The sequence below is a fragment of the Leucopleurus acutus genome (genome assembly GCF_964270905.1).
Source record: "Leucopleurus acutus genome assembly, chromosome: 2".
Classification (NCBI taxonomy): domain Eukaryota; kingdom Metazoa; phylum Chordata; class Mammalia; order Artiodactyla; family Delphinidae; genus Leucopleurus; species Leucopleurus acutus.
In genome coordinates this window covers 52,653,659-52,674,215 of record NC_139143.1, presented here as the reverse complement: position 1 = coordinate 52,674,215, position 20,557 = coordinate 52,653,659, and the positions used below count along the sequence as shown (strand labels likewise).

Below are 20,557 nucleotides of genomic sequence, written 5' to 3'. Positions count from 1 at the left end.
TCAATAAGATGAGGTGAAGATATCCCTGAACCGCTATGCTGTGAGATAATGTCTTCACATGATGTGGATAGCACTATATTTTTTAAAGTATTTGTTTTGGTTGGTGCTGACTATGCTTATCATCATTGCCTAGACATTCTGAACTTTGTTTCAGAAGGAATTCCAAGTATTACTTATAAGAAGCAAACTCTAATCTTTTAATGTCAAAATGTATCCCCAAAGAGTGAGGAATAAGGTAAAATGGCAAAACAAACACAATTCTTTTTACTTGAGGAATCTGCCAGCAGAGGGCAATATTAGTTTTCACACTTTCCTAATGCCTCTACTGATCCTAAACCATTAAGTATAAAATAGCTATTTAGTAGAAATCTTAGGCAAATAAGGCTAGTAACATACTAGTAGCAAAGATCAGGCAACTGTTAATTATCAAAATCTTAACATCTGTGATAAGAGTTAAGTTTATTTATCTTGCCATGAATACTCTAGATATTGGCTGATTATAATGTGGCTGGAGGGTTGCCATCTCTTTATGGTATTTCTCTAGTGTCTAGCATATAGAAGTTTCTCAATGACTATACATTGAATGACTTATGAATAGATAATGCTGACCAAATATATCCATGTGTGGGTTAGGGTAGAGACTGAGGGTAGGGTGAAACTTCCCACACTGCCTTCTCATTGAGAATGTAATCTTTTTTTTTTTTTTTTTTGAGAATGTAATCATTTTTGTGCATGGTTTCTCTAAATGTTTCTGGTAGCACCTTGGAAAGTAGTTTCTGGCCATTTTGAAAATTTTAGGGTAACCTTAAATCAACTAGTTAAATCAACTAGCTCTGCGTTAGTAGAAGACAAACACAGTTGCTGAATTTTCCATGGAAGCATTCTGAGTTTTACTTTATTGGTAAAGATATTTGGCTAGATTGGATTTGTGAAGAGCAAGCTTTGGAAATTAAACTATTGTTGATCAGTTTCTGGTTGAACTAAATGAGCAGCTTCATAAGAACTAAAGTCAGAAAGAGTGAAACTGTGACTTTTTTTAGGATGAATTTAGTTGAGAGATATGATACAAATTGTAAGTCATATGTTTGCTGGATATGTTTGTATCTTATTTTGTCAATTTTGGTGTGCAGTTATTTTATTATTATTATTTTGTTCTTTATATAAGTTGATAGCAGCAATGTTGGTAGTTTGAATTAGTTGGAGTAACACCACTGTTTTTTCAACATCTCTTAAATATGGTTCTAATTTTATACTCAGTTTCAGCATATAGCTAAATATTTAGCATTAAAGAATGCTCTTTGGGGATGACTGAATGAGTTTTCATGCTTCTAATAACTCATTGTACATTTGTGTTTAGAAAATCAACCCTAAGCCGTAAACTACAAGCCCAGTGGGAAGAAACCCTTGTCTGTACAATCTTAATGTTCAGTTCCTTGGCCAGCCTGTAAGTCACAGCAAAAGAAATTTGTGGAGATGTTTTAAATGTAGTACAGAAAATCCTCTATCAAGATATCTGGGATTAGCTGCAGTGTGAGTGGAAGGATTTTGCTGAAATTTGTCCATCAAATCTCAGCAGAGTTCTCCCACTAGAGTCATTTATGGTAGAACTTGCTTTGCCTTTGCACAGGTTCTTTCCCAGATTAACGCAGGTCAGGTTCCATAGATAGTAACATACCTGATCTATCATGAATAAGGCATTCGTTTAAGCAGTTTTTCCAGGGAAGGGTTTAGGTTTATGCTGATCTAGGCGCACTCTTGTCTCACATTGACTAATGACTGTAAGGCAACAAGCTTGTATGGGGCTAGAGCTTGTCACCAAATATCATCAAACTAAATGATACACATGCTAATGACTTTGGATTCACTAGCAAGCTGTTCTGATTGAAATAGCAGTTGTAATTTCTTATAGATAGGATTTTTTTTTCTGAAGAAAAGATAATCATGAATGTCTTCCACCCTTAATGTTTCAGTAACTAACACTATAGCCTTGCTTAAGTGGCAGTGATTTGCCATATGGCAATGAGCAACGGAAGTATTTTTGCTTTAGGGTACATTTTTCAATGCTTATTTATGCTATATAATGCCTTTAGTCTGATTTCCAATAGGCCCAGTAGAATTTCTTTCAGATGTTCTGTCTTTTAAGTGCAAGGCAGTATTCTGCTTGATAAAATACACTCATGAATTACCATGAGTTATTTAATTCACTTCATTGTATGGACGACAAACGACTAATAAAAATTACTTGTATTTTTTGATGCTATCATATTCATGCCTCATTAAAAATGGTTTCGGGGCTACTTTTGCTATTCATTTATTTATTTTATTTTATAAATAACCTTTTATTTTACAACAGTTTTAGATTTATAGAAAAGTTGTGAAGGTAGAACAGAAAGTTTCCATAAACCCCATATCCAGTTTCCCCTATTGTTAATATCTTTCATGGGTATGGTACATTTGTTGCAACCAGTGAATCAATATTAACTAAATATTAATTAAACTCCACTATACTGTATTCATATTTGCTAGGTTTTTTACCTAATGCTCCTTGTTTGTTCCAGGATCCCATCCAGGATACCAAATTGCACATTAGACTTCTCTAGTCTATAACAAGAAGTCTTGGGGGGATTCTTGGAAGGAAAATGACAGATGCTGTTCTCATCATGTCATATCAAGAATACATGCTGTCAACACGATTTATCATTGTTGATGTTAATTAACCTTGATCACCTGGTGGAGTTAATGTTGGCTAGATTTCTCCTCTGTAAAATTATTTTCCCCCTTTCTTTACTTTATTTTTGAGGAGCAAGTTACCACATTTAAGGGGTGGGTATTTATCTTCCATCTCCTTGAGGCTGGCGTTTCTACATATATTATTTGGAATTCTTCTGCATGGGAGAAGAACCCCTTATTTATTTATTTATCCAATCATTTGTATCCTTCTAGACTGAAGGATATTTATTTTATACTTCGGGTTATAATTTAATATTATGTTTTGTTGTTCAAATTGTTCCAGCTTAGACACTGGGAGTTTTTTCAGTTGGCTTCTGTGTCCCTCTGACATATCCTATTTGTGTGTGTGTGTGTGTGTGTGTGTGTGTGTGTGTGTGTGTGTACCTTTTTTGTTTTGTCTTGCATTGCCTTCATTTATGGCCCAATAAGATGCTCTAAGCTCATCTTATATATTTCCTGTTCCAGCCTTAGAATCAGCCATTTCTCCAAGGAGCTCTGGTTCCTTTTACTGGAAATTGCCACTAGAAACCAAGATTTAGGCACTAAGTGTGTTCATTGCTATTGGTGTATCATTGCTTTTAGGTCTTCTCAGCTGACAGAGCAAGGAAATGCATGTGTGTATATTAACACCTGTGTGAGATACATGTGTGTATATACACATCTCTATAAATATTTTTATATGTATCTATCTGCATCTGTATGAAGTCAAACTTTGATTCGTTTTGATGTCTCCAACTCTTATCTGTCACCACAGTATCACTTTAGCCTTGTTTTTTTTTTTTTTTAATTTTTTTAAGGGAATTTATTTTTATTTTTTATTTATTTATTTTTGGCTGTGTTGGGTCTTCGTTTCTGTGCAAGGGCTTTCTCTAGTTGCGGCAAGCGGGGGCCACTCTTCATCGCGGTGCGCAGGCCTCTCACTGTCGCGGCCTCTCCCGTTGCGGAGCACAGGCTCCGGACGCGCAGGCTCAGCGGCCATGGCTCACGGGCCCAGCCGCTCCACGGCATGTGGGATCTTCCCGGACCAGGGCTACGAACTCGTGTCCCCTGCATCGGTAGGCAGACTCCCAACCACTGCGCCACCAGAGAAGCCCTAGCCTTGTTTTTAATTAAAACTTTTCAAAAAAAAAATATTGATTTTAAACTAAGTGTAGGCTGGAAATAAAAAGGAAAGAAAGAAGATTAATTCTTATGATATATTTCTTCAGAGGAACCTGGAATTATTTATCATATTTTGATTAATATGATTTGAATAGGATTAAGGTATTAAAAAAAAGTAAAGGCAGAAAACCTGGATCTGGGTAATTATTACTGAAGCCAACACCTTTACGCTTTCATGACTTTACAGAGAGAAAAAAATATTTGGAAGGCTGTGACCAGCTGTAGTACTTCTGAAAACAGAACAAGAAGAAAGAGGCTTAACTTATATTAGAAGAAATGTAAGGAGAAATATTCTGATAAAGAGAGTTACTGAATGTTGGAATGTAAGATAAGAAGTTAGAATTTCTTCCTCTGTTTGAAATTAGGACAGATTCCCAGCTGTCTAAAATAGTAGGTGTTTTCTGATTTTCATAGCTCTTTTCCTCCCTGAATTCTAGGACTCTTTACATCCATAATCAAAGCCTTAGCCTAGGAAAATCTCTATTTTGGAGACATGGAAGGGAGGTCTGCAAGAAGAGAAGAAAGGATGTTTCATCCCTAAAAATATATCATAGTTAGAATAAAAGTGAAAACAGAAGATGGGTTATATCTACCATCCGAACTGTACTCTAATACCTTTTCATATTCTTTCAGTATCAGGTAAATCCATGTTAGAACATTGATCTTTCCCTTTCCATAAAAATAGATGTTTTATGGATGTTTCTAATACACAGATGAGTAGCTAAATAAAATATTCCCAGCTTCATACTATTCCTTTTTTTTTCTCCAAAGCTACATCCTGCTAAATTGTCCTCACTTCTACAACTCTTTGATTAGGTATCTAGAGTTAAGTAAAGATAGATTCACGTAAGCAAGATGAATTAAATAAATATTTTCGCCTTAAAATGAATAACTTTCTCTGCAGAACACTTATTTTTCCTAGAAATGTCAGGTTCAGGCTAATAATGAAATTATTTTGCATGGTGGTAATGGAGTGTATTGGAAAGAGTCCTAAAAGATCAGGGTTTAACTCCTATCTGTACCATGTACAACCAATGTGATCTTGGGCAAATTGCTTGCCATTCTTAGTTTAGTTTGATCATCTCTGAAATGGTTATAGAAATATTTATCTTAATGCTGAAGGGGGTGTGGAGAAAAGGGAACCCTCTTGCACTGTTGGTGGGAATGTAAATTGATACAGCCACTATGGAGAACAGTATGGAGGTTCCTTAAAATACTAAAAATAGAATTACCATACGACCCAGCAATCTCACTACTGGGCATATACCCTGAGAAAACCATAATTCAAAAAGAGTCATGTACCAAAATGTTCATAGCAGCTCTATTTGCAATAGCCAGGACATGGAAGCAACCTAAGTGTCCATCATCGGATGAATGGATAAAGAAGATGTGGCACATATATACAATGGAATATTACTCAGCCATAAAAAGAAATGAAATTGAGATATTTGTAGTGAGGTGGATGGATCTAGAGTCTGTCATACAGAGTGAAGTAAGTCAGAAAGAGAAAAACAAATACCGTATGCTAACACATATATATGGAATCTAAGGGGGAAAAAAAGGTCATGAAGAACCTAGGGGTAAGATGGGAATGAAGACACAGACCTACTAGAGAATGAACTTGAGGATATGGGGAGCGGGAAGGGTAAGCTGTGACAAAGCGAGAGAGTGGCATGGACATATATACACTACCAAACGTAAAATAGATAGCTAGTGGGAAGCAGCCGCATAGCACAGGGAGATCAGCTTGGTGCTTTGTGACCACCTAGAGGGGTGGGATAGGGAGGGTGGGAGGGAGGGAGACGCAAGAGGGAAGAGATATGGGGACATATGTATATGCATAACTGATTCACTTTGTTTTAAAGCAGAAACTAACACACCATTTTAAAGTAATTATACTCCAATAGATTTGTTAAAAAAAAAGAAATATTTATCTTACAAGATTATTGTGAATATTGAATGTATTCATTTTACCTATGTGCCAGGAACATGGTTAAATTACCCCTTAAATGGCAGTGGTTATTATTACTGCTATCATTATTATTAATCATTATGAATTTAGCAATTCATTAAAGAAACATTATTGAATTTCTACTGCATGTTGGGCACAATGTGTTTATAAAATTGACTCAAATACAGCCCTTATTCTCAAGGAATTCATGGCATCATGGGAAAAATATAAAATTAGTTTGAATTGATAAATCATGAGGGAGAAAGCTCAAAAGTAGGCTTAGGGGTAGGAAAAGCTCCTTCAAAGACAAAGACTGCTTCGTGGATAGTAGACAAAGCAAAAGAAATCAAGACTGTAGTATCTTTTTTTTTTCTCTGAAAAGGCCAATATAGTATGTTTATTATATTATTAATAAAACTTTGAAATATACTATAAAGTAATGATATACTTCAAAGTTTGGTTATTAAAATTTTCAATTTTACTATAAAATAATAGGGAAAATGTGGACTGAAGGCAAAAGGAAGAGAATAAAAGTGAAGAGAAGGATGAGCTGTGAGAACCAGGTCAGATGACCTAACCTCTTTATGTGAATTTCATCTTCAATTTCCTCTTCTGTGAAATGGGGATCATTATGTTAGCTACCTCACAGTTTTGGAATGAGAATTGAAGATGATTAACTGTGTTCATACATAAAAAATAGTTAAAATAGTGCCTGGTAAGTCAATAAATATTAGCTAGTACATTTGGTGAGATAGAAAAAAGTGATAATTACAGGTCCAAAATATACTTCCAACCTTACTTCAAAATTTTGTAAGACCTTGGACAAGTCAGTGTCTGGGACTCAGTTTTCTCTCTGTAAACTGAAGGCCCTGGAGTAGAAAAATGATCTCTAAAATCTTTTCCAGCATTTGAATTGGGATAAAGGAGCGGAAAAGACTGGGTGTGTGAATATTGCCCTGACTTTACGGGGACAGCATCCACCTGTGAAAGAGGATGGAGGTTTGAGAAGACATCTGGAGAGAGGTCATTGAGGCTAAATGTTAATTTCTTCCATTCTTTTCAGAAAGGGAAGCTGAGGCATTCTTTGTTCAAGCCTCTCTTCTCCATTAAGCATTCACTTAAGCTTTCAAAACTTCCCCCCAAGTAGTCTGAGGGTAGCTTGTAGGTCTCTTGGTCTTTATTTTAGGAGGGGGTGGGTAGTTGTGGTCCTTATGAAGAGCTCACAATTGAAATGCAAACCAGAATCATGAGTCCTAGAGAGCTAGGGCAGCGGCTGAGCCAAAAGTGGGGCTCCCTTTGGATGACACGTGTTCTTTCTTCCTCAGGCAGCGTACTTCCCATTCCATTACAGACAACAGGAGTTTTGCCTATATAAGGAATAGAAGACTTGGCCCCCGTGCTTTTCCCTCTTCTGGCTGTCTCCTTGGCTGGCCACAGGCTTTGTGGCTCCATTAAAAAAGTTAGTGTTCCATTCTCCAAAGCACACCATGACAGAGTTATTCTGTTCTTTCTTCTCTCGACATTCGTACCAAAGGAGAATAAGAATGTAAACATCTGTTTTATATAAGCCAATTCCTGACTTATAACTTGATTAGTATAAGAGAATATTTGATGTGATTAATTTTCTAGTTACAACATGATGGCTTTCTGTCCTTTTATTGCCTTCTTAAGAGAGACAAGAAAAAATAATCAAACTTTTATTTTTTTTTAAGTTTCATAGCGGTGCCAAGTACAACCATTATGGTCGGTGTAGAAGTACTCTACTTTTAATTTAGTTGTAATAGCACGTTACTTACCCTGTAGAAATGTGCTAAGTAAACATAAAATAATCCTGGGCCTCATTACATAGAGAACTAGACATTTTAGGGAAGATCATTGAGGATAATGTCAAACCATCTAGTGATTTGCAGGAGGCATTTTACAATAAAGCAGTGTATGGACACACCACTTTACAGCAATCGTCTTGAGAACTCACTCTTTTAAGGCAATGTTTTTCTGAGCTAGGCTTTATCAGGCCTAGTGTGATAAATGCTTCCAATTAGGTGATTTCTTGAAATACTTAACCAGTGAGCAGTGTCTGATCTTCTCGAGCGCAGGTCAAAGAATTTCAAGGGAGAAAACTGAATTGAAGAGAAGATTTTAGTGTTGACGTTGCTGTACATGTGCTAGACTACTTTTTAAAACACATCACCTTTTCATATTCTCCCCCTAAAATATAACAAAGATGAGAATCTATGTAACGAGACTTTTGAGAGCTAATTTGGTGATTGTTAGCATGAAACTGGAGATGTTCTGTAAACTACTACATGTCACTGCAAAGCCTGCATTGTGTATTAATTTCCAAGAGGAGCTACTCCCTTCTCTACTCCTATTCCCTGCCTCCTAGGATCTTCTAGGACATCCTGGAGGTTATCTAGGATAGTGTCTAGGGTAGACCAAGGAAGGATAGGTATCAGCTACCATTAAACTTACTGTTTCCTCTCATCCTTGTCTCTGTCCATAGAGAATTTAAAGGGTGTTTCTGACTTGTGCTTGTTTGGAATTACCTTTGCAGATCTTTTATAAAAAGCAATAGAAAATTACCACATGCTTTTTTTTTTAAAATTAATTTATTTATTTTTGGCTACATTGGGTCTTCGTTGCTGCACGCAGACTTTCTCTAGTTGCAGCGAGCGGGGGCTACTCTTCATTTTCAGTGCACGGGCTTCTCATTGTGGTGGCTTCTCTTGTTGAGGAGCACGGGCTCTAGGTGCGCGGGCTCAGTAGTTGTGGCTCGCAGGCTCAGTAGTTGTGGCTCGCAGCCTCTAGAGCGCAGGCTCAGTAGTTGTTGTGCACGGGCTTCATTGCTCCGCAGCCTGTGGGATCTTCCCGGACCAGGGCTCGAACCCTTGTCCCTTGCATTGGCAGGCGGATTCTTAACCACTGTGCCACCAGGGAAGTCCCTACCACATACTTTTGATAATTTTTTTTGAAAAGTAAAACTGTCTTTATTTGCAAACAACATAATCATATATATAGGAAGTCCTAAGAATCTGCCTGAAAAACCACATCTTATTAAACTAATAACAAACTCAACAAGATTGTAGTATACAAAGTCAATATATTAAAAAGCAATGACATTTAAAAAAGTTTATTTTATATTGGAGTATAGTTGATTTACAATGTTGTGTTAGTTTCAGGTATACAGCAAAGTGGTTCAGTTATACATATGCATATATCTATTCTTTTTCAGATTCTTTTCCCATTTAGTTATTATAGACTATTGAGTAGAGCTCCCTGCGCTATACAGTAGGTCCTTGTTGATTATCTATTTTATATATAGTAGTGTGTATATGTTAATCCCAGACTCCTAACGTATTAACAGTTTCTCCTTGTCTTATCCATTGCTATTATTTTAGTTTGTAACTTGGAGCCTGGGGGCAGCAGTGCAAAGCAGTGAAGAGCATGGGCTTGGGAATCAGCTTGCCTGGGTCCAGATCCTGCTGCTCGCTAGTAATGACCTTAGGCAAACTGCATAAACTTGCCAAGTCTCAGTTTTGCTAGATGAAGGATGTTGTTAATATTATTACTGCAGCCTACTCCTATTTTTGTCTTTTTCCCCAACTTACTTCCCTTATTCCACTCATTGTCTGATTTTGCTGAAGTATTCATCTTCTTGCTCTTCAGCTTACATTCCTTTAGTGTCTTTTCTTGTCTTCAGGATATAATCAAGCTCCAACCAACTTCACGCAGGTGCAACCCGACAGCCTCTTGAGCGTCTTGTCTCAGGTGTCTCGTGTGCCTCTCTTGTCTCTGTCCTGGGCTTTTCTATTGACGCCTTGGGGCAGGATGCCAAGGAAACCAGATCAGCGCCCATATAAGTGGGACCCAAAAGTTTGGGGTGTTTTTAGCCTGATGGGGTAAGCCTTTGACCAATGAGGATGCTTGCCAATAGTAGGTACTTTGCCCTTTTACCTCATTCACTGCTCTTTCGCCTTCACAGTCTTGAGGCACCTAACATAAGGGTTTTCAGTCAGTTCCACAGGACCCAGTAACTAGTAGCTCACAGCAGAGGCCAACTTGATAATGCACTTTTATACTGCCTCCCCCTTCTCTGCTGCTTCATTCCCCTTATCCGTCATGCCTGCACCCTGGAATCACACCCCAGCCCTTCATTTCTGGCTCTGCTTTCTGGGGAACTTCAGCTAAGACCATCAGAGAATGTTACAGCTGGAACAAATTTTAGAAATTGTTTAGTATGACCTGCTGTGAGTGACAGAACTGAAACAATTAGTGGCTGAAGAGACTAGATTCATAAACTAGTGTTCCTTCCAACATCATAGAGACTGTTTTTAATAACACAAGCAGGAAAAAGGCTGGGATATATTGTTATTTCTGGGCAGTACTTTGACTTAAGCGTCACCGTCTTTTTTGCCCAACCCTTCCTACCCCTGTCCTGGGCCATGCCCTCTTCCTAACCCAATTACTTTCTCCCATTTTACATACTTGGTGTTCTCAGCTGACTGCCTGCCAAAATCTACTTTCAGGGACTCATTTATTTTAAAGTGTAAATAAGATTTCTGTCCACAGGGCTACTCTGTCCCCAGAGATCTGCATTTCAACAAAGATCAAATTTTATTGAAAAGGAGTGGGAGAGCCCATGTATGTCTCTCACGTGTTCCAAATCATACAGTTATCAATTATATGAGACTGAAGTGGAGAGATGCACTGGGATTACGGAAGTTAATGTGTATTTCTACATATATACATATGTAAGTAGAAACGCCTTTTGAGACATTAAATATTCCTTTTCTTTGTCATCCGTCTTTCCCTGTCATGGTACCTTCCGGACCTTAAACATTAAGTTCTTAAGTGTTACCACCCACTTAGATATCAGGATGTTAGTGAAGCTACAAAAGATCTTCTATAAATAAACAAAAAGCCTCCCTAGTTATCTGTCCCTTCCAAAGCATTGTGTCCTCAATGCATATACACATAGCTTCAAACTTTCAATGCTGTAACTTCAAATAAATATGATGGTAATAATAATACCAAACTTTACTGAGTATTTATTGTGCCAAGTGCATTGTAAGCATGTTTTTCATTTTACTCTCAGGCAAAAAAGGACAATGATTCCACAGAGATGGGAAACAAATGAAGCAAGTCCTATAACTGTCCCAGTTTACCATCTTCAGAGAGATTTTACAGGCGATGGTGTGTGGAGGTGGAACCAAGGTGGAGGGGGTCCCCCTTGTATATTCAGCTGAGTACTGACCAGCATGTGCTTGTGAGGAAAGAGCCACTTGAAGGAATAAAGGTGACAGTGCCCACACTCACACAGGGATGGGGATAGGTCTGTCCCCCCCTGCCGGATTGGAAAACCTCATGATTCAAAGATCATTGGGTAGAGTACTCAGAAGGGTTTTTTTCCCAGCAATGGGCAATTCGTTCTAGACTGAATACTGTTTTGGTCTGACCTAATAAATTTTAAAAGTGAGTCTCAAAAGGATCAAACTCTTTCCAAATAACTTTACTCTGTCCCAGAACAGAGCTCAAGAATATTTATAAAAATACAAAAATATCTAGTATAAATTCATAATGTAAAGGCAAAATTCATAATGTCTGACATCCAATCAAAGAATATGAAGCCTGAAAGGAAGCAAGAAAATATAACCTATAATAAGGAGAAACACTGATTAATTGAAGCTGTAATAGAACTGGTACAGATGTCAGAATTACCAGTCAAGGACATAAAAAGTTATTATAGGGCTTCCCTGGTGGCGCAGTGGTTGAGAGTCCGCCTGCCAATGCAGGGGACACGGGTTCGTGCCCCGGTCTGGGAAGATCCCACATGCCGCGGAGCGGCTGGGCCCATGAGCCATGGCCGCTGAGCCTGCGTGTCCGGAGCCTGTGCTCTGCAATGGGAGAGGCCACCACAGTGAGAGGCCCACATATAGCAAAAAAAAAAAAAAAAAAAAAGTTATTATAACTGTCTTCTAGATATTCATGCACTTAAAATGAGACATGGGGACTTCCCTGGTGGCGCAGTGGTTGGGAGTCCGCCTGCCGATGCAGGGGACACGGGTTCGTGCCCCGGTCTGGGAAGATCCCACATGCAGCGGAGCGGCTGGGCCCGTGAGCCATGGCCGCTGAGCCTGCGCGTCCAGAGCCTGTGCTCCGCAAGGGGAGAGGCCACAACAGTGAGAGTCCCGTGTACCGCAAAAAAAAAAAAAAAAAAAAAAAAAAAAAATGAGACATGGGAGATATTTAAAAAAAAAAGAGATCCAAATAGAAATTCTAGAGATAAAAACTGCAATGTCTGAGATGTAAAGTACACTGGATGGGACAATTGGCAGAATAAACAGTGGAGAAGAAAAGATTAGTGAACTTGAAGAAATAACTATGAAAACTATCAAAAAATGAAACACAATGAGAAAAGAAAATACTAATTTAAAAAACTGAGCAGAGCATCAGTTGACTATGCAACAATTTGAAGTGGCCTCATATGTGTGAATTGGGGTCTGCAAAGGAAAGGGGGTAAATATATTTGAAGAAATAATGGCCAAAAATGTACAAATTTGATGACAACCATACACTTACAGATGCAAGAATCTTGGCAATCTGCAAGCACAAGAAATATGAGGGGAACCACATCAAGGCACACCATAATCAAATGGTTCAAAATCAGTGATAATGAGAAAACTATTAAAAGCATCAAGAGACAAAAAGATGTGGTTCATATAAAAGGACAAAAATAAATATGAGAGACATTTCTCAACTGGAAGCAATGCAAGCAAGAAGACAGTGGAGTGACATCTTTAAGGTACTGAAAGGAAAATGAAAACCTGCCAACCTGGAATCCTCTATCCAACAAAACAAACAGACAAACAACCCCAAAGCCCAAACAAAACAAAACCCAAAAACTTTCAGAAACAAAGGTGAAATAAAGAATTTTTTGAACACACAAAAGTGAAAGAACTCATCACCAGCAGAACTGCACTACAGGAAGTATTAAAGTAAATCCTTCAGAGAGGAGGAAAATGACATCAGATGAAAACCTGGGTTTACACAAAGAGATGAACAGCATCAGAAATGGTAACTACCTGGGTAAATATATTAATTTTAGAATTAATTAAATCTTTTAAAAAGATAATTGACTACTTTAAAAATTACATTAATATAGTGTGGGGTTTAAAATACAGTAATGTAAAATAAAATGGATGACTAACCAAAAAGGTTGGGAGGAAAGTAATGGAAGTATATTATTCTGAGGTTAAGTGGTATAATATTACTTGAAGGAAGACTGTGATAAAGATATATACTATAAACACTATAGCAACCACTAAAATAAAATAAGAGTTATAGCTAATAAGCTAGCAATAAATATAAAATTGAATCATAAAAAATATTCAGTACACCTAAAAGAAGTCAGAAAAACAGGAAAAAAGAAACAAAGAAGAGATGGGACATAAAGAAAACAAATAGCTAGATGGTACATTTCAACCCAACCATATCCATAATCACATTGAATGTAAATAGTCTAATAGCCCAATAAAAGGCTGAGATTGTTTGCATGAAAAAAGCAAGACCTAATTGTAAGGTGACTACAAGAAGCACACTTTAATATAAACACACAAATAGTTTAGAAGTGACGGGATGGAAAATGATATATCATGCTAACGCTAATCAAAAGAAAGTTGGAGTGCTATATTAATATCAGACAAAGCATATTCCACAGCAAATAATATTACCAGGGATAATGAATGTAACTTCATAATGATAAAAATGTCAGTCAAGAGGACATAATAATCCTAAGTGTTTATGCCTCTAATTACAGGCTTCAAAATGCATGAAGCAAAACCTCATAGAACTACAAGAAGAAATAGACAAATCCACAATTATAGATTTCAATTCCACTCACAGTAACTGATAGAACAAGAAGGCAGAAATCAGTAAGGATACAGAATGTTCTAGCAACACTATGAAACTTGACCTCATTGACATTTATGGAGCATTCCACCAAATAACATTCTTTTCAAGTATGCACGGAACAATTACCAAGATAGATCATTGAATCCTTATTAGGTAGGTACTGTCATTATTTCCATTTACAGCTGAATCAACGAAGGCATAAAGAAATAGGTAACTTGCTGAAGATACACAGTTATTAAGGGTCACAGCTGGGTGTTGAATGCAGCTTATCTGACCCAGAAGCCTTAATCACCAGGCTCTACCACCTCCCTTGAACACCTGGAACAGCTCAGGTCTCAGTGAAATCTCCAGGATTTAGAATGCAATCCCTTTTAGATAAACAAAGGAGTAGGTTACTCAAATAGCATTTTCTAAATACTATTTAGAAAGGAAGAACGTACCCCCTTTCCTCTCATATTCCCACTCATTCCAAATGGCCAGGCTGCTTCCTTTAAATGACGTGACTTATAGGTATCATAAACTCAGGGTCCAGAGTCCCTGGGTCTGAAAGAGAATACAGTTGCAGACTATAAAAGGCTCAGGGGAGCTGGCTCTTCCTCAGGCGACCTCCGTGTTGGATGGGTGGTCTAACACACATTCCAACTCAGATCAAGATGCCTGCTGGCCCCTCTTTAAATGCCAGGATCCAGACCACAGCTCCTTTTGCAGGATGTGAATATGTTTTTATTAAAAAGAGGCAAGGAATCCTTAGCTTATGGTTGACTTTCTTTGTCCCCCTTCTTATCTCTGTTATTAGTACCAAAATGTGTATAATAATTACAACACGGAAAAACTTTGTAATGTTTTACAGGGCGAGGTTTCCTTACTTATCAGCGAGAAAATGCCATAGAAGGGAACACCTTTTCAATGGATCTTTGGCTGAGACTTGGCACATGGGTGTTCTATGGAAGGAAGTGTTAAATGAGGATATTATTCTGCCTCATTATGCTGAGGGGAGGGTTCATATTGCTCAGCAAACATGAATCTTGATAGTGAAATTTAAAAAAATTAACTTTTCTCTTCAGTATGATCTCTCTCCCCCTCCCCCCACACCCCCTTCCTTTCCCTCTCTCCCTCTTCATCCTTTGCACTGAGCTGCCACCCTGTATTCCACATCCAGCTGCTTTCCCTTCTACCATCTTTCCTAACTACAATCAGTGACTACCCAGTTCCAGCTGTCTTTCTCTCATTTCCCTCAACAGCCCTTTTCCCCTTCCTCCCGTTTCTGGCCCATCCAGCTCTGTCCTCCCTCCCTTCCCCAAAGCTCTACAGTCCCTGAGGAGATCAAAGAGTGAGAATGTGGCTTCAGCGCAGCCGGGAGAACTTTCCAGCTCCCCCTCCCGGCTGGGCTGAGTTGCGGGCTGAGAGGGGGAGGCTGGGCTGGGGAGGGGGGGAGGTCTTGGCTTCTTGGTGGGGGAGGGGAATTATGATAGAGGTGTCTGAAGCAGCGTTGTGCATCGTAGAAAAATACAATTCCCTTAGTGCTGGTTAGCGTGGTGTCCCTCGGTTCGGGTTCTTGCCACACATTCTTGAAAGCCATTGTTTACCTTGGGGTTTGGGAAGTGAGAAACAACGAGGGCGGGTGCGGAGGGGATACTGGGAGCGCTTCCCAGGTACTGAATTGACCCGAGAATCAGTGGAGAGAAGTCGTCCTCCAGGAGGTGGGGGCGCCCAAGAGCAAAGGAGGGGGGGGGCGTCCACCGGCCAATCAGGAGGCGAGGCCGAGCCCGGCTTCCCTTCCCCTCCCAGCTCCCGGGCTGGAGGCGCGCAGTGGAAAGTTGGGAGCCGCGACGGCTGGCCCGGCGGAGAGCGGCGCGGCGGCAAGGGCAGCGGACTCTGTGCGGCGCCGCTGGCTCGGAACGGCCCCCGGGGCATGGGCCGGGCGCGCCGCCCGCACTCAGCCACACGCCGCCCGGGCCGCGGGCACTCGGCTGTCACGGAGGAGGCTGCGTCTGGACAAAAGCTGCCGCATCTCTGCCCGCCCGGCCCCTGCAGGGTTTCGGGTTTGGTGCTTGTCCCCATCTGATTCTCAGCGCCCAGTTTTTTGCGAGTTCAAAGAGGTTTCGGGAGTCGCATGAATTGCCCCGAGAAGAAACCCGCTGCCTGTTGTTGAGGAGGACTCAGCACAGTGCTTAGGCGCTCAGGAAAAAAAAAAAAAAAAAAAGGAAAGAAAGACAAAATGATTTCCTGGGACATTGTCCGCACAGTATTCCTGTTCACTCTTCTTTATACTTCCCAGGCTCAGGAAGCAAGACCCCAGTCAGAGATCAGGGCTGAGGAAATTCCCGAGGGGGCCTCCACGTTGGCTTTTGTGTTTGATGTGACGGGTTCCATGTATGATGATTTAGTTCAGGTTATCGAGGGGGCTTCCAAAATTTTGGAGACGTCTTTGAAAAGACCTAAGAGACCTCTTTTCAACTTTGCTTTGGTGCCTTTCCATGATCCAGGTAAGGGAAATATTTATTCTTTGTTATTCCTTATGATTACATCGTTTCTTATGCTGTGAAATTTTGTGTGAGTTTCAGAACAATTTTTTAAAAATGTGTAGCTGAATACAGTTGTAACAAAGAATTGCTCGCCTGTATCTGGGTTTGCTTTCTGATACCTAAAGTCTCAGCCATGGAGGTGGCTTGTTTAGGGTGATTGTACGGTGGTACCCAAACCTGGAAATGTGGAATTATGAAAATCAGAACCAGAGCAACGACATCAAAAGCAGTTAATTAACTTAAAAATTTTAGAACTAAAGTGTTTAAGGCAGATTGGGACATGGGTATTCAGCAGCAATACTTTAAGAGCTAACATCCAGCTTGAGAGCCTACTCAAGATAACTCTCAAGTAGGGGGGAGAAAAACCTGTAGTGTGAGACACAGGAAGCTTGTTAAGCAATGATTACTAATGAACTGAAAAGATGAAAGTAAGAAGAAGCCTTTCATTTCTTAATTGAATCTATTCAAATTCTTTGCACCAGATCATCCTTAGTTAGGTTCACAGATGGTAATAAATGTTATGTCCATGTCTCATCCAGTAGAAATGCTTGAAATTTGGTATGGCGGTGCTCTTTAAAGGTAGTTGAAGGACAATCACTTTATTTTTTGCCCTAAAGCCATGGCTTTCAGCTGCTCCACTGGAATTTGATCCTCTTTACTTTTTTGTTTCTCTTTAAAGTGGCACCTTTCTATGAGGCTCATAGGAGCCTTCATTGTCATTGCTGAGGGTAGCACTGCCGGGGGAGCCCTGGGGTTGGCTTCTATAACATCCACCTGAGTTTCATTAGCACAAGTGGCTGCCCAGTTGAAGAAATAAAGCAGTGGTTTCTTAAAAGTCCTCCCCCACTGTTCTCCCACATTTCTATTGAAATCTGTCTCTTCACTGGAAGACCTTGACACAACCTCTTCACGATGAGAGTTTGATACTGAGAATCTCAGATTCTTTCCTCGTGCATTTGACAAGCATATATGAGTTCAAGTCATTGCTGGGTATTAAATATGGCAGGTTTCAGCTATTAAAAAAATTGGCAGGGGGAGGAATTTAGAGGGAAATAGAACTCTGGGATTTTTGTTTGTTGTTGTTCTTTAAGTGATGAAAACCATAACCTATCCTACTCTTCCGGGATATACATTTATCTTAGTAATTTCTACGTTGATCAAACGTGATATGTTCTTTATATTTGAATGAAGAATTGAACGATCATTTACTGTGTTAGCTGCCTCCGTGAGATACCTCATGTGTTATAATGTTTTAATTTATTAAATGTCAAGATGCCAATTGTGATGTGGTCCAAGACTTTTGCTATTTTGGAATAGGCTAAATATGTTTCTTCTCTAGGGATGAATCTGAAATAGGCTAAAAAAAAGTAAAAAATCTTTTCTCTAACACCACAATTTGCTTTCCTCCAAAAAACTGTTATGAAATGATGTTGCTGTAAGCAGAACACAAAAATTGCCTCTAGTCATAAATGGAAACTAGATCACCATCATATTTTGATACGATATGAAAAATTATTGTAATAAATTGTATTGTAGTGTGCCGCCTTTCAGTTGTTACCAAATGGGGAAGTTTGTCGTAGTTGACTTTCCTATACTTTGGCAATCATGATTCAAAGTAGGGAAAGGTGGTATGCTAATAACAAATGGCTAAGAAATTTTAGCTATTTTGAGTTAAATAATATGAGAAAATGATTAACTTAAATTGGTTCCATAAAATTAATTGTATGTATAATTCAGCAAAAATGATTAATTCTAGTTCCATTGTGATTCAAAGTAGAGAGGCTAAGACCAAAGTGTTTTTGAAGATAAAGAGGGAAATAAAACATACTAATAACCTTTAATTAAGTTCACTAACTCACTGTAGTGGATTGTAATATTATCTTTGTGTGTCATTTTCTGTTTGTGTGTGTGTACAGTCATCAAGAGTTTCCGATTCCTTTGTACTTCTGGTTGGTTATCAGCTTGTGCTCACCAGTGGACAGAAAGGGCCTTGAATGGAGTTTTACTGGCTTACTGAGTGACATTAGAGAAGTCTATCTACCTTTTTGTATCTGTTATCTCAACTATAAAATGGCAGAATTGAATCTGAACATCGCTAAGGTCATGTCCAACTGTAACGTTTTACGACTGTTTTACATGTGGTGGTTTTTCACAGTCCCTGACACAACTGACAGGCAAAGAAAAGATGTGTGTAATTTAATGTAATTATATGAATCACCTCGACTACTTATAGCTTTTCAAAATCCTTTGACATCTGCTTTTGCATTTAGCTAGATGAAATAATGGGTAAGATCTGGGCTGCAGTCTCAGGCATTTGACAAAGACCTTCAAGCCTTTACAGATGATTGTTTGGACCTCTGCGTTATGGTTTGGAGCAAGGTGTGTGTTTTCAGGTGGGGGTAAAAATGAAAATACATGGAAAATACAGACATACAAGAGCAATAAGTCTAACAAGTTGACAAGGAGGTGATAAAATCATTCAGAAAATGTGTATGTAGGAAGCTATTGTTAGAGGGGCAGCAGCATAACCCATGGTAGGAGGAAGTACCAGAGAGGACCAGGGTCATGGCAAGCCAAGTCAACTTTTTGATGCTACCTCTGCTTAAGATGGGTTTTTCACTTCTAGAATCACATTTAATGCATTAATTTTTAACAGCTTTATTGAGATATAATTCCCTTACCATACAATCATTCATTTAAAATGTACAATTCTGTGGTTTATAGTATATTCAGAGATATATACATGCAACCATCACCTCAGTCAAGTTTGGGACATTTTCCTCACTGCACAGAGAAGCCCTGTGCCTTTTAGTTATCAGTCCTCTACCCCTCCCCTCCACCGCCACGTGTCATCCTCCTTCCAGCCTTAAGCAACTACTAATTTACTTCTTGTCTCTGTGGATTTTCCTCTTCTGGACTTTCATATGAATGGAATCATATGAATCATATAATATGTGGTCTTTTTTGACTGGCTTCTTTAACTTTAGCATAATGTTTTTAAGATTCATCCATGTTGTAGCATAAATCAGTACTTTATCAATTTTTATGGCCAAATAATATTCCATTTTATAGATATACCACATTTTGTTTATCTTTTAATCTATGATGTATATTTGGGTTGTTTCCACTTTCTGGCTAATATGAATAATGCTTCTATTAATATAAACATTTGTGTGCATTTTTCTGTGTGAACATATGTGATATTGTGATTTGTAGTATGAAATAAATATTTGGGCTTTGTCACCTTTTCTGGCAAGGAGCTCTTAAAACCCTTGAAATTTCCTAAGTGATGAGAACCGTAAAGGTATCTTCTGTTATGTTAATGAGGTAACTTTTGAACCCCACTGAAGAATGGGGGCTCATTGCCAGGAGACTCATCCCTGTGATTAGAGCATTGGAACGTTCAGTCCCACCCCTAACCTCTGGAGAATGTTCTGTATGTACTTAAAAAGAATGTGTATTTTGCTGTTTTGGGATAGAATGTTCTATAATAGTCTATTATATCCATCTGGTCTAATGTGTCATTTAAGGCCAACTTTTTCTTATTGATTTTCTGTCTGGATGATCTATTTATTGACGCAAGTGGTATGTTTCAGTCCCCTGATATTATTGTATTACTGTCAATTTGTCCCTTTATATCTGTTAATATTTATGTATTTAGGTATGCCTGTGTTGGGTGCATACTACAATTATTATAATCCTCTTATTGGAATGATCCCTTTGTCATTATGTAATACTCTTCTTTGTTTCCTGTTAGTCTTTGTTTTAAAGCCTATTTTGTCTGATATGCATATTGCTACTCCAACAATTCTTTTTGTTTCTTTTTGCATGGAATGTCTTTTTTCATTCCTTTACTTTTAGTATGTGTGTTTTAGACCTGAAGTGAGTGAGTCTCTTGCAGGCAGTGTATATATAGGTCTTTTTTTAATTAAAATCCATTCAGCTGCCCTATGTCTTTTGATTGGAGCATCTAGTCCATTTACATTTAGAATAATTATTCATAGGAATAATTATAATTCGTAGAATAATAATAATTATTATTGCAGTTTTGTTAATTGTTTTCTGGTTGTTTTTGTAGTTGTCCTCTGTTCCTTTCTTTTGTTCTCTTCCCTTGTGATTTGATGACTTGTTTTTAGTGCTGTGTTTGTATTTCTTTCTCTTTATTTTTTGTGTATTTGGTATAGGTTTTGTGTTTGTCGTTACCATGAGGTTCATATATAACAACCTATGTATGTAGGAGGCTATTTTAAGTTGATGGTCATTTAAGTTCAAGTACATT

The 20,557-nt window shown here is 38.6% G+C and overlaps 1 protein-coding gene across 1 annotated transcript in view; it reads left to right on the top strand.

Annotated features, from left to right (window-relative positions):
• Positions 1 to 15,584: 15,584 nt before the first annotated feature.
• The window catches only part of HMCN1 (hemicentin 1), a gene marked incomplete at its 3' end in the record, with an annotated part of 530,768 nt that continues 525,795 nt past the window's right edge, over positions 15,585 to 20,557 (top strand). Inside the window, exon 1 of the mRNA XM_082833486.1 lies at positions 15,585 to 16,239. Within this exon, the coding sequence (XP_082689612.1) occupies positions 15,972 to 16,239 (268 nt within the window). The 5' untranslated portion in view covers positions 15,585 to 15,971. The remainder of the gene's footprint in view (positions 16,240 to 20,557) is intronic.